Genomic DNA, 13,449 nt, shown 5'->3' with positions numbered 1-13,449 from the left:
GTTAAACCACTCCGTGATGACCTTTGGGTCCTCCATCAGAGCACGTTTATAGTCATATTTGCGAGAGAATCGACTAGTAAGCTCGGAGTGCCGATTTAGATAGTTTGTTGGCCAATTTTTGCCCACTCTCTGAACCGGGGTCTCTCCGCGCTCTTTTAGCAATAAATTGGCCATATCTGCTAGCATACTGATCGTAAGAGCAGCACCTCGTTGATCCATGCTTATTAGCCAGCTCTTAATTGATTCTTCTTCAATTTTAGTGAGTTTATAGCCATTAGCCCGTGTATCAGACCGATTGGTTCTCCCATTGATCCGGGCTTGGAGAGTAGAGCGGGGCACCTCAAAAGAGCGTGCTGCTGCAGCAATCGTGGTAATTTGACCATTTTGAATAGATTTTATAGCCAGTAGGATCTTGCCCTCTTGCTCAAGCAATTTTTGAGCTTTTTGAGTTCGTTTTGGGGGCATGATGCGTGATTGAAAACAGTGGGTTGCTCGGGGGATGGAAATTTAAGGTGGGGTGCCCGCTCGCTTGGGATGCCCGCTCGCTTGGGAATCACGTTAACGTATTTCCCTACCGAGCGGGCCACCCAACGTAAATCGCTCGATTAATTAGACCTTCCTTCTTCAACCACCCACTATGCCACCAATTCGTACTCAATCCTCTCAAAACCGTACAGAGCAAGAGGGTAGGATCTTATTAGCTATTCAGAAGCAAGAAATCCTATCAATTCGTGATGCAGCGCGTCAGTTTAACGGGGTACTCTGCGGTGACGGCGAATTACCAGTTTTGGTTTAGCGTGCCTCTTTGGGTCTAGCTCCTTCCACGTGACTGACGTCGCCGTGCGTGTCTCTATAAAGTCGCCTTCATCGCCCCGACTGTTGCTCGCCGAACGTTTCGCCCGTTACGGCCCCTTTCTTGCTATCTGCGTCCTGTGTGCGTCCTGCCAGTGAGGCATTTTTGCCATTGATCTAGCTCGCCGAGCCCCACCGCCCCTCGGTCACCGGCGCGAACTGACCAGTCCTTTGCCCTCGTTCGGCCTCTCGAGCGCTCTGTGCGCAGCTTTGCCTCACCCATGTCCTTTTCTACGCAGAATCGCCGAACATGCTCGACATGAGGCAATTTTGCCTTTGGTCCGCCACGCCGAACCACGCCTCTGCCTCACGGACACGTTAGCCGGCCGGTCCATCGTCGATCCATTGCGCCCTTTTGGTTTTAGTCGCCCTAGACCCTCTGTGGACAATTGCCTGTGTGCGGCGGGTCCGTGGATCTGCCTTGGGGCGCAGTACGAGAGTGAGAGCCTTGTGGCTGATGGTGTCCAATCGATTTCGGACCGAGGGGAATGTTGGTTAAAACGCATCAATTGCATATTCGACCGGACGCTCCTCCCTACAATTCGCGCAAGCCAGCGATACAAGCGTCTGCGAAAGCTGGATAACATGATCAACTCCTCCTTTCCCTGCGCTTCATGATGTGAAGCTTCCACAGCGGCCATGTTGAGGCGCTCCAATGCTCCCCAGACCGTTTGCACGCCTCCGTTCCCCTCGATCCTTCGTACCGTCGTTCCATTTTCAGAAATAGCTGAGTGGAACTCAGCTCGCCAAGTACGCCTTGTCCTTGACGACCCCTTTGACGTGGTTATCCATTGGCAGACACGCTGAGATGGACGGATAAGACAGCAGGGGGTGAATCCTTCAACACGAGCTACCTGTGGGACTGGAGGCGATCAGGCAGCTTTGATCTCTCGGTGAGTACCTCATGAGCGTCTCATCCACAGCAATTGGTTACGTAATGACTGGCAAGTAGAGCTCAATTGACTGGACGCCTTGTGACCGAACTCATTGACTTCACGATCGATTGGCACAGAGGACCAGATAGAAGGACAAGGAACAGGTCATGCGGACTGGAGATGGAGGTAGCGTGTGTCTCCATGTTGGTCCGCTCTTCCGCGTTTCGTCTTTTGCCCCGAGTTATGGAGCGACTGGCGAGCAGAGCTCAATCAATCCAATGGTGATGACATTGGGCGCAGACGATGCGCGTACTTGCAGTTCTCCAGGAATAGCAGCATCATTATGGTATCATCTCGGGGTCGCGGTCGTCCTCATCCCGGAGATCTACGCAGTCCCGACCCATGTCATCGAAGGCGCTCTGTGTATCTGCGTCGCGCGGACTGGGGATGATGAGGGGGTCCTTAGTCTCCGTGTTGGACCGTTTTGCATGTTTCGTCTTCTGTCCTGGGCCACGGAACGACTGACAAACAGAGCTCAGTCGAAACGGTGGCGATGTTACTGGGCGAGGTCGATGAGCAGGAGTGCAGTCCTCCGTAAATAGCAACAGCGCTGTGTGATGTGGTCTTGGGCCAATGGACGAGTAAGCTGGTCATTCGTGTGGTACCTTTACTATGCACTGTGCATTGGACATGGAGACGATTGGCAGACAGGCCTCGTCTGGAAGCGATCCTGCTGAGCCTTGCCGTCTGAAGTTGAGACTTGGACTAACGTGCCCGCATCAGCCTGTAGGCTGAACAAGGCGCAACCGGTCAGAACGAAGGTATAAAGCCATGTATCCCGCACTCTGTTTCTCCGATAAAAAACAGTCAAGAATTGGATTAGGTCTTGAGTCTTGATCACAGCCCTCAGCCTTGCCGTACATCAATCATTAAGCATTCATTTCCGCCTCTTCTTCCCGCTCCAGTCAGTATGAGCTCTTTCACAAACAACGTGCACGAAGCCATCGGTGAGGGACCTTCCATAACCATTGTTTATTTTGCTAACTTGACATTGCGAAGTATCAATCCCCGATGAGCGTTCGGACTGGCCTACACTGGTCATACACGAACTCATCGATGCTCCTGAGTCAGGCACTGAGGCCAATCCCATAGTGATTGGAGATGATCCTGCTCCTTTGGGCTCGGCTTCCAACCCTATAGTGATTTATGTTGACGAGGATTGTGGCTATGATGAGGCAGAGCAGCTTGGTTCTGACGCCGACACTGAGGTCATGGCTACACCAGAATTCTGGGAGAAATTGATCGATGAAAACTTTCCTGCCCCAGCAGACGAGCGTGCAGACGTTAGCTCTCTTTCTGTTCTATCCCCACTCCACAGCTAACCTGCGAGTGTCCCGAAGAGCCTCGAATCCTTGAGCAGAATTGTCCCCGCCTGGATGATAAAGCAACCAAGGACAGAGCGCCTAAGGTGATGGAAGATCACTCCGTAGTTCTCTATGGCCAAAGTAGCCAAGCAGGTACGTGTTAGGCCCTAGCTCGTAACATGTTTTTCGTTGACCATTGCTAGAAGTTGATCAAAACAACTACGAAGACAATTCGCAACCGAGTTGCGGTGTGTTTGACACCTGCTCGAGAACGGATCAATTTCATACGCAGGAAACACTAAATGGCACCAATGAGTGTATTGCAAAAGAACCACAGCATGGCTCTTGTGGCAGATGGTCAACCAAACGCAATCTTTCAGATACCGATGGCCTCTCCCTTAAACCGAGACGATCTGAACGATTGATCAAAAGGGCCAGACAGTCAGTAACTCGAATGTGAACTCGTCTTGCGTTGGTTCGTTGCAATTTATGGCAATGCTCGTCTCCGTATTGTTTTTATCCTTTTTATCAATTCCGATTTTTCCTAACACCCCAAACTCATTCCAACTAGATGGCAAAATATTTATTGCTAGCATTGAGTCTGGAACAAAATGTGAATTTGATTTGACCAAGTTGGCCACGTCCTCCGTTTTCGTTGTTTGATGTCAATTTAGTGAGATGATTTGTCGTCATGCTTAGTGCCACATAAGGTAACCAACAGTGGTCCCAGTGAATGTGGACAGTAGCTAGATACTAGGGTCTTTATGATTGTTTATCGAATATTGATTTTTGTCGAGTTGTGCTGAGTTCCGATATTGGCTAAAGATATCCAGTACTTGGAAGCTGCCTGCTCGCATGAGAACTGCCCGATCTTACATGATTTCAAAAGTTGCTGAATTTTCACAAGTACTTTTTGCTGTTTCTTTTTTTTTTAGGAATATAGCTGACACTGGTTTAGCTGGGATAAAGAAGCATGCAGACACAAGATTGCCGAACCAACGGAGATAACGAGTGCCAGCCCTATTTGGAAAGTGTAGGAATGGTAGAATGATTACTCGGAACTATGTACATAAGATATATGCGTCGCCAGACTAATTCCGCAACAACGCCCCTCAGATATTAGCTTACCATCGCCGGGTTTGACGGAATAATCGCTGAACAAAGATGGAAGACAGCCTCATATTTGCGGATAATCATTATGAAGCCATGGATCCTGTAGTAGCTCCTTCGCCGTACTTCGCTCTTCGGGTTTCCATTTGATCATCCGGTTGACGAAGCTAATAAACATCCTCTTTTCTTCCCCATCAAACTTGGAGATGGTGCTTTCAAAGCTAAAGTTACTAGGGACAAGATCTTCCTTTTTGAGTGTTCCTGAAATGTAGTGTTAGTTATATATAAGATATTGATTGAAAGACTCACTTACCAGTAGCCGTATAAAACATTGATGTCCTCTTGCCGCGGCGAACAAAGTCTTTAGGGGCAGGACCCAAAAGCGACGTTATATACAAAAGATGCGTCTCGTCATCATAGAATTCAACGGTGCGTGGATCAACTGATTCAAACAGTGTCCGTCCTTCTAGAAAATCCCATAGCTTCATTCAATAGTTAGTTGTCTGTGCTAGTATGTTGAAGGGGGGATACTGTGTACCATAACTCCCAGACTCCATATATCAGCACTATACGTGTACCCTCTGTCAAGGATGACCTCTGGCGCACGATATACCTCCGCCTGGATACAGCCATCCTGAAGAATATCACCTTGGACTGCTAGGTCAAAGTCGACGACTTCAATCAGTCCGATGATGTCCTTTAGCGGTCCATAGTCCTTACGGGATAGATAGATGATGCGTCCGTCGTTGCAATGCTTCTGAGGTAGCGGGTTTTCAAACTCATCTCGAGCATTCTGGGATAAGAGCTCACGATCTTCCAGTCGTACCATGATGTTATCCGGCTTTAGGTCTGTTACTCCTGAATGAGAACCATATCGTTAACTAAGACAAATAAGAATTCTTACCGGTATGAATGATATGACATTCAGTGTGGAAATAATCAAGCGCTTGGAGTATTTCTTGGAGGATTATTTTGAAAATCTCCGGTGGCATCACGTGATCTTGCCATCGTTGGCAATATTTTCCCAGTGACTCACGTAAAGGTTCGAAGACGAGACATACATGACTCCCTGACATCCCCTCGACAGAAAACGAGTCAAGTAATTTTCGAACGAAACGCCAACCCTCATGTTGAGGGTTCGCTCTCGTTATATGTCGCAGAACCTCCAGCTCAACGCCACCAGCAGTTTTCCGTGCGTGGGAATTATTGGAGTTAATCTTAAGAGCCACATATCGCTCGTTCGACCAGCGCCACCTAAACTGTCAATATGTACCTCAAAATGTGATTAGGCTAATACGAACTGGTGAAGGTCCCTTGCAAGCCACACACTCGATCTGCTTCCGTGGCCAAGCTTGGTCGCAATTTGATACCGGTCATTAAGTATTTCACCGATCTGCGCCGGATAAAAATAGGCTGGTTCGTAGTAGGGAGAGTTCTCCTCTTCAATCAGCAAGGACGGGTCGATTCGGGATGGAAGGGCGGACGAAAATGCCCAGGGCGACTGGCGAAACGCCTTGAAGGGATGCATGAGAATATTAGGAAGATTCCGCGTCATTATGCTGCACAAAGCCAAAAAGACTGACACAGGTTCATATGGTTTTATAGAGAGAAGGGTGTAGTCAGAACTTGGAGCGAATATGGCTTGTTTTGGATCCCGTAGGCGGTGTAGTCCGAACTTTGAGCCTGAGTATGGCTAGTTTGGGATCCCGTAAGCTCGCGCCGCAAGTGGAACGCGGGCGGTTAAGGATTGGCTGGCTAGTCATATGTCGCATTATATCTTGTGCATTAGCGCAGCGCTAAAAATATGCGGGTCCAATCACTAGGGAGCTCATGTCAAAATCGCGGCAAAGGGCCCAGCATCAACTCTCTGTCAAAATACGAAGCACTTCAGCATACAGGGGCATAGTGCCCATGCTTTGAACAAAGTCTGTGGGCATGTCTGATAGCAGTATAGTACGGTGTTCTTTTTGACTCGGTCCTAATTTCACCATCAACACTGCTGCACAGAAAGAGAACTACCATTGACAACGACGAATGGGAAACTGCTACATATCCATTCTTCCACATCTATGAACATCAACAATCTGTTATATAAGAATGTCACAGCACGACTTATGATAAGGCTTCTTTGCCTCCTTCGAGATCCATGTTCACGCTATGGTTGGGTAAATTATACGTCAAATGACCTTGTCCACAGTAGGCCTGGTTCCCAGCAGCATTATACAAGCCCGTATCAACCACCCTATCATTCCGAGGTATACAAATTGTTGTCACTTCGCATTTGCAGCTTAGTCCTCTTGTGCTTTGTTGATACTGTCCTTGGAGTATATGATCGTTCCGTCGTGATATGCGTGGAGAGACGTAAGTCGGCGGTTGTCTTTGAACACTTGCCCAGACACGCGAGGCTTAGGGTCTGCTGGCGAGGTGTGTTCGTCGCCACTGAGATTCATTAGTACTCGGCGAATTCAGTAACACTGTGACACTCTTCGAGAGACATACGCAATTTCCACCTTATCAGCATCGACTAATTTCGGATTCTTGGCAAGTTTTGCTTTAATACGATCCTCGTATTGGGAGTTAGAGCCCGTCCCCTTCCATATGAATTTAAGGAGAGCGCGAGCTGTAGTCGAGAAGTTCCGACGTATCGATGACATTGCAAGTGAAGCTCGGAGATAGCGTGCGAGTAAGATGGAGACAAAATATAAGGAATATTAGACAGAATAAAATTTTGAGGATAATAAGAAATTAGTTGGTCGTCTCCAGGGCTGCATTGAGCCTTAAGTATTGCGGTGTTGCCATAGAAATAGACATTACCACGTCCTATGGAGCAAAGCAAAATCATAGACTCATAGTCCCAGATTATGACTAGGGATTAGTGAAGTTTCAGTAGGCGCTGTGTATGAGTATGTTCCACTAAAAAATAAGTAGCTTATAGGCTAACAATATGTGGATGTCAGCAGTGGCTACTATAATGTGGATTATTGAATTGTTCATCACGGGCCAGCCACGCAGTTGAATATGACCCATGTCCTAGCTCATGAACAACTCGATATCGACCGTGAAAGTGATCCCCGATTTGAATGGGGTGATAGCCCCCTGGTCGATAGTTCTCAAATCTCTCGACTCCCTCAAGAGGCTCGTAGACGAGACGTGTGTCAAAATCTTCGTTAGTCTCCATTAATTTGAATGCAGTTAGAGTCAACACGCAGCGGGGTTGCTGGTGATGAAGCAGTGGCATGTGTCCCTTACGAAGGACAGGAGAAATGACTAGGGAACATAAATAATGCGGGCGCAACAACCGAATGGCCAATGACAACAATTGACTCACCGTCGTATCACGCAGAGAATTTGAGCCAAAAGAAGTTCCATAAAGGAGATAAAAATATTTCACAGTTCTTTTGAGTTATGTCGCCGACGCGAGACTAATGCTCATGATGAAATGTAACGCGACACCATATAAGTATCGCCTTGCTCGAATGCATTGTGTGTATTCTTTAGTAGCTTTCAATAACAAAGGTGATATGGATCAATTCGCAGCGCCTACATCTCAGGTCTGGTGATGCGACATCACGTGCTTTCATGCCCAACTTCCGTTACCCCTCACAAGATACAAAATTGGTCTTTGCTGCCCCTCACTTCCATATCGACATTATCGTTCTAAATGGAAGCTACGACTTATGTCCCTTTCGTTACGTATTAAAGGTATGTGAAAGCGTAGTTTCCAATGTGACCTTTTTGTTGTTAATATATGAGGCTTGCATTGCCTCTTCCTAGTGACGGTCCCGCTAATCTTACACCCCTGACAACATGAATCCATCTAAAAGACCTCTCCCGCCTCTCGCGGAATCTATTCGCATCAAAATCAAATCGATGATTCCGGATTTATCTGGTGAACCTGCTGAGAATCATGCGGAACTTCTGAAAACGGAGGCAAACGGGAACAAGACGTACGGAGGAACATTACTTGCGGAACAGATCTCTCTCATGTCGGGCCAACTGCCTATTCCAGATCCAGAGGTATGTGTCTCGAGCACTCTAGTGGTAATGGAGATTAATGTTCGAATAGAACTGGCGTTGGCGTTTACTCTACTTCGCAGTTCCTACAACAGTCGGAACCGCGGGAAAGAAAGGATTTCTCATTCCACTTTCTGAGAATGTTATGCGCGAAGGGGCCTTGGAAGAGTGCTTTTACGTTGAGATCACTGATCCAGAGGTTCGCATGCACACAGCAGCTATATTTTTTGTACCCAAATGATCTCATGTAACAACAATTCTGTTCCTCTGATTCAAATAAATGAGACCAAGCCAACTACATTTACACTGCGGAGACTGGCAGTATGATCGGGCTATGTGGAGTAGCCATATTGTGGTTATGTTTCTCCAGTTGCATAGCAAGAGGACCATGTATTATCGGATTCTGTCTTTCCACAGCCGGTGTTGATTGGAACGGATAATGAAGTTGCGTATTTGATGGATGAACAAATCCTGCTGTGGATATTGGTTGACAAATGTCGTGAAATCTCGTCATATTGGTTTCACTTCGACATTGCTCCTCAGCTAATGCAGAAGCCTGCGCTGGCGGGATTTGTTGAAGCATGTCGTATATGTTGACTATGTTGGTATTTTCGAAGGACTCGAGATTCTGGGCCGGCAATATTTGCTGGATCATGTCATAAGCATTAACCATTCCGGTCGTCTGCATTTGTTGCTGCTCTCCGAGTGATATATATGTCTGTGGCAAAATTGGCTGGACCATGTCATAAACATTGACCATTCCGGTCGTCTGCATTTGTTGCTGCTCTCCGAGTGATGTACATATCTGTGGCAAAATTGGCTGGACCATGTCATAAATGTTGACCATTCCGGTCGTTTGCATTTGTTGCTGCTCTCCCTGTGACGATACGGCTTGTGCCATCTCAGGAACGTTGATCACGGGAGCGACACCAGCCTGAGGCGGATCCCCATTTGAAGGTAGGCGACAGACCTGCGCTGGGATTGGCAGAATTGGTTGCATCATATCCTGTACATCAACCATATTTATCATGCCGGCCGATGTCTGTTCGTGGTCAGGATTGCTGATACCACCGAGCCGGCTTGAGTTGCTGCTTTCCAATCGGTCTTGAAGTAGAGAACTCTCCAGGCCGATGCTTGAAGGAGACTCAGAAAAATTTGACCCAGGCTGTTCAAGCACCCTGTTGAACGAATCTGGACTCTTTTGTGGACTGTTGGGTGGGTGACTTTGAGTTTCATCAGAGTCAGGTGAAGACGGTTCTATAACACTCAGCCGATCCGAAAATGATTGTGATTCCGTGGAGCGGGTCGCAAGGCCATCAACAGAAGATTTGGGGCGTTTACGTGTCCGCTCGTTTAATTGTTGTTCGTCGAAGTCATCCCGAATATCGAGAAGTGCTGAAAAGAAAAGAAAATCAGTGACACATCAAATTCGAAGATATCAAACTCACTATTATAATATACCTGCATTTCATCCAGCCATTCTGAAGACTTTTGAATAACTTCTTTGATTGAAACTGGTAAAGAATGCTCCATCCTTGGTTCGTCCACCAATGCAGACAGATTCATTGAATCAGACTCCAGGAGGCGATCCAAGAACTCTGGGATCTCTTCGTGCTTCAGATATCGGAACGGCCTGACGGCAAGAGCTGTGAAGGCAGAAATTCCCGATGCACTCCCGTATTGCCCTGTCTCTTCAAGCCTTTCTCTAAGCAGTCGTTCCGTAACTAATTGTTTGATGCCACCTGAAATTGCTTGGATAGCTAAGACTTGGTCTTCCTTCTCAATTTCAAGTTCTTCTCTCACATATTCGGCGATCGTCCCCCCACGCCCTCTCTTGGCCTTGTCCTTTCCCCTTGAAGAGGCCACTTTGCAATAATTTTCGACATCCAAGTACCCGGCCTTCTCACCTTGAAGAACCAGAGATCGCTGAGCGAGGACTCTCAATAATTTGTATTTAGGTTCGGCCTGGGAAGAACCCTCAATCCTGCGAACATCGGCAATCCTTCTATCGCAAAATCGAGGGCGTTTGATACCCAGAACCTCGTTTGGTCGACGCTTCGTAGATTTCCACACCCAGGAAGCAGTTTTATTTAAGGTAGTGAGAAGATTCATCGAATGACTTGGTTTGCTTTTGTCTTGAACAGTTAAGGTGGGCTGCTCGACTGAAGATGGTAGTTGAGTGGAGGCGGCCCTCCCGGCTTCATGACTACCAGATCCATTGGCAATCGCTGTGAAAGCTGGGATAGATGAATCTGACTCTGGGAAATCAAGCTCATTTAGTCGCGCTTCAATATCTCGAAACGCTTCAATAGCTTCTTGTCTGTGATTTTGCAAGGCTTCAGGTGGCGCATTCCGAAGAACTTCAAGGGCTAAAGAGATGTCCATTGTGCTCGAGGGTGGTTGCGAGAAGCAACTTGCTGTTCCATAGTTGATTACGAAGGGGCGTCCGAAGCGACCGTACTGAAATATATGAGGTAATTCAAATTGCAGAGAACTCCTGCGCCTCTCAACCGGCTGAGAGGGGAACCCTGTCAGAGCCCTCTTTTTTTAGTATAGTCACAAAATGAGCAGCGAATAAAGTCAGAGTCGACATGTCGTCCAGAAAGCCTGGGCCATTTGGGTCAAGATCAAAAGCAATTATGTTGGTGATGTTGGGGGCCAAACGATTCCAGACCAAAGCTACGGTGTCCGGTTGGTATTTTTTCCATCCGTAGACATGTCTCATCGCATAGAGACGGCTCGCTTCTAGGAAGCTTACCAACCATTCATCTAGCGCCGGTTTTCATGTTGCGTGACGCTGCGTTTTGGGCGCAGCATCATACAGTAATACTGTGCGTTTATGACCTCACTAAACTGGCATGCAAACGTACCACCATCGAGTTGAAGGTGCGCAGGGCACTCGTAATTATTCTGGTAATCTGTTTCACGACTATTCTTGGCTACCCTTCTCACGTATAATCTTCCTCGCTGAAGTCATCGAAAATCCAATTTTCTCGAATCCTTGTTCTCTCCTCCTCTGTTTCAGCCGCATCGAGAGCGTCCGCTCTCAATTTTCTCTCGCACGCTTTTGCTTCGTCATAGTGTGCAACAGGCACCCACCCCTCATGTCCAACTCCAATAGCTTCCTGGCAAGCCTGATACTGCTCATCTGCCTCAGACTGCGCCTGTTCGAGTCGCAGACATTCCATCGACTCATCATCTGGTTCCTTGCCGCCGAAGTCTAGTTACATGCCCGTGGTGGGATCTAGAACCAGTAGTACAAGTATCGTATTTTATTGGTCAGAATATTGAGGGGACGTATCACCCAGCTGACCTCAGGTGGCCCAATAAAAAATCCGTGAATCATTACCGGATTGGTTGCTTAATTGTCGGATTGACAGATACTGGTATGTGCTAGTATTAAGGTGTCCCATTGAGATGCATTGATGTTGTTCTATCTGGATCTTGCTGTTGAAGCGTTAACAGATCTCAGGAGTCGTTCCTAGCGTGTTACGACGCTGGTATGCCGAGCGTACCCCGTTTACCATACAGAGACAGAGACAGAATGGGTACTTGATGAATATCCCTGTTCTTAGTGGTAAAATACCACCCCTCAGTTCGACATTAATATTTGACTGGTCAGAGTCTCAGAGCTAGATTTCACCCTAGCTCTGAACCACTGCCGGCAGTGGTTTCAAATAGGATCTGTCTCGTGTTTATAAAATACTAGGGCATTGAAAGTCCCAAACAGCCCCAGGTGAAAGTTTTCCAGTACTATAATTAGGAATAGTCTCTCTTGAGTCACAGACAGGAAAACCCAAAGTTGGAAATACCACGACAATATTCTACCCCTGGACTCTTTGTAAGATTCCTATGCGACAGTATCTTTGTTCATTTAAGAGAAGATATATCTATATCTATGAAATCTCCCTAATTACATCCATAATTATTTTCAGCTAGAATGGCAGCGCATCTGAATATGAATGACACGAGACCGGATCAAGCCCAGCAAATCGTGACCCTGGTTGATTACGCCATTAAGCTTCAAGACAAGAACGAGAAGGAAGTTGAATCTATGTCGAAGCTTCGAGACGAAGTACGAGAGCTTCAGGAGCAACTTCATCACGCCAATATAACCATACAATGTCAACGAGAAAATCATCTCTATGAGCGCGAAGCATGGATGGCTTTCTCTCGCCGGAATTGCTGTGACCGTCATTCAGCCACATTTTCCAAGTTTTTCAAAACTCAATTGCAGGTGTGATCAATAGCGGCTATAGGAACTATGACTACAGATTGCTGACCGCAGTTTTTGGCTTTTGAAGGTGGATCTCATCGACGGAGTTATCTTCAGAGAAATAAAAAATTTTCTGGGGTTTGTTGGGGTAGAAGCCGGCATTGAAGATCCTCACACTCTTTATGCTGTGTTCTATGTGCTTTTTAACGATAGTAATCCGGGTTATGTTAAGTGGAATCTCAATGAGACTCTGTTCCTGGACAATGTTTCTTGGGAACAACAAGAGACTCTTCATAAAAAGGCAAACAACGTGATTCCGGTCGCGTATAGAAAGTGGTTAGAGGCAGTTGGTTATCGCTCAGCGCTTAAGATATCTTTTAATACACTTGTCTGAGGATTACAAGCATGTAATTTGTGTTCAGGTGCTGCCTGCTTCCTGCTGCCTAATGTTGTGCGTACATACATTATCAGAACGGTGATATCCTATAAAAGAATCGAATTCACATTTTCGCATATTCCTATAGGTATTCATAATGTAGGTAACAGTAGGAAAGAGCTGTAGATAGTTTTCCCCTTCATCATAAGGTTCGTTCCCTCCATATTAACCGAAGTATGTCGCAGAAAATTTTGATTAGCATTATCTTTGTACAATTTGAAGGGCTGTGTCATGTGATTAACTGAACCATCGTGATAATTGCTATCTCTAGCACGTATCAAGTCAATTAAGACCAGAATCCTCAGCAGAGCTGTATGTCTGCCTATGGGGATTTGTTCATCTAGGAACATATAAATTGTTCCCTCTTCCCCCATCTGCATCGATAACGCAATTACATCTATATAATGGATGATTCTAAAGCTCCCTTCGTGAGAAGCCCATGAGACCTGAATCCCATACCTGCAGTCGAAGCCCAGAACAGTCCGCAATCTTTCGGCTCCTATGATTGGCAAAATCCACCTCCACGTCATGATTTCACTCTGTGGCAACACAATGAATGGGGGCAGCTGAGTATGTGTTATA

The 13,449-nt window shown here is 46.7% G+C and overlaps 8 protein-coding genes across 8 annotated transcripts; 3 read left to right on the top strand and 5 right to left on the bottom strand.

Annotated features, from left to right (window-relative positions):
• Positions 1–2,697: 2,697 nt before the first annotated feature.
• Positions 2,698–3,551, top strand: N7508_011227 (uncharacterized protein; the record flags this gene model as incomplete). Its single annotated transcript, XM_058469287.1, has 4 exons — positions 2,698–2,734; positions 2,787–3,070; positions 3,106–3,244; positions 3,295–3,551. The coding sequence occupies 4 exons, from the start codon at positions 2,698–2,700 to the stop codon at positions 3,549–3,551; spliced, it is 717 nt and encodes a 238-aa protein (XP_058314265.1).
• Positions 3,552–4,268: 717 nt separating this feature from the next.
• N7508_011226 (uncharacterized protein) lies at positions 4,269–5,756 on the bottom strand (the record flags this gene model as incomplete). The annotated part of the gene is made up of 5 exons (XM_058469286.1): positions 4,269–4,462; positions 4,515–4,683; positions 4,740–5,059; positions 5,106–5,455; positions 5,503–5,756. 5 exons carry the CDS (start codon positions 5,754–5,756, stop codon positions 4,269–4,271), a joined length of 1,287 nt encoding a protein of 428 aa, XP_058314264.1.
• A 548-nt stretch (positions 5,757–6,304) lies between these two features.
• Positions 6,305–6,960, bottom strand: N7508_011225 (uncharacterized protein). Its single transcript, XM_058469285.1, has 2 exons — positions 6,701–6,960; positions 6,305–6,640 (listed from the first exon to the last, which is right to left on the bottom strand). Exons 1-2 carry the CDS (start codon positions 6,853–6,855, stop codon positions 6,490–6,492), a joined length of 306 nt encoding a protein of 101 aa, XP_058314263.1. The 5' UTR covers positions 6,856–6,960; the 3' UTR covers positions 6,305–6,489.
• Positions 6,961–7,073: 113 nt separating this feature from the next.
• Positions 7,074–7,379, bottom strand: N7508_011224 (Srpk; the record flags this gene model as incomplete). The annotated part of the gene is made up of 2 exons (XM_058469284.1): positions 7,074–7,114; positions 7,169–7,379. 2 exons carry the CDS (start codon positions 7,377–7,379, stop codon positions 7,074–7,076), a joined length of 252 nt encoding a protein of 83 aa, XP_058314262.1.
• Positions 7,380–8,008: 629 nt separating this feature from the next.
• N7508_011223 (uncharacterized protein) lies at positions 8,009–8,456 on the top strand (the record flags this gene model as incomplete). The annotated part of the gene is made up of 2 exons (XM_058469283.1): positions 8,009–8,218; positions 8,268–8,456. The coding sequence occupies 2 exons, from the start codon at positions 8,009–8,011 to the stop codon at positions 8,454–8,456; spliced, it is 399 nt and encodes a 132-aa protein (XP_058314261.1).
• A 60-nt stretch (positions 8,457–8,516) lies between these two features.
• On the bottom strand, positions 8,517–10,600 carry N7508_011222 (uncharacterized protein; the record flags this gene model as incomplete). Its single annotated transcript, XM_058469282.1, has 2 exons — positions 8,517–9,610; positions 9,664–10,600. 2 exons carry the CDS (start codon positions 10,598–10,600, stop codon positions 8,517–8,519), a joined length of 2,031 nt encoding a protein of 676 aa, XP_058314260.1.
• A 563-nt stretch (positions 10,601–11,163) lies between these two features.
• Positions 11,164–11,403, bottom strand: N7508_011221 (uncharacterized protein; the record flags this gene model as incomplete). Its single annotated transcript, XM_058469281.1, has 1 exon — positions 11,164–11,403. One exon carries the CDS (start codon positions 11,401–11,403, stop codon positions 11,164–11,166), a length of 240 nt encoding a protein of 79 aa, XP_058314259.1.
• A 752-nt stretch (positions 11,404–12,155) lies between these two features.
• N7508_011220 (uncharacterized protein) lies at positions 12,156–12,458 on the top strand (the record flags this gene model as incomplete). The annotated part of the gene is made up of 1 exon (XM_058469280.1): positions 12,156–12,458. One exon carries the CDS (start codon positions 12,156–12,158, stop codon positions 12,456–12,458), a length of 303 nt encoding a protein of 100 aa, XP_058314258.1.
• Between the last annotated feature and the right edge of the window lie 991 nt (positions 12,459–13,449).

This window comes from Penicillium antarcticum (assembly GCF_028974205.1).
Source record: "Penicillium antarcticum strain IBT 31339 chromosome Unknown utg000010l_segment0_segment0, whole genome shotgun sequence".
NCBI classification, from domain to species: domain Eukaryota; kingdom Fungi; phylum Ascomycota; class Eurotiomycetes; order Eurotiales; family Aspergillaceae; genus Penicillium; species Penicillium antarcticum.
This window is presented reverse-complemented; position numbering and strand designations above follow the sequence as displayed.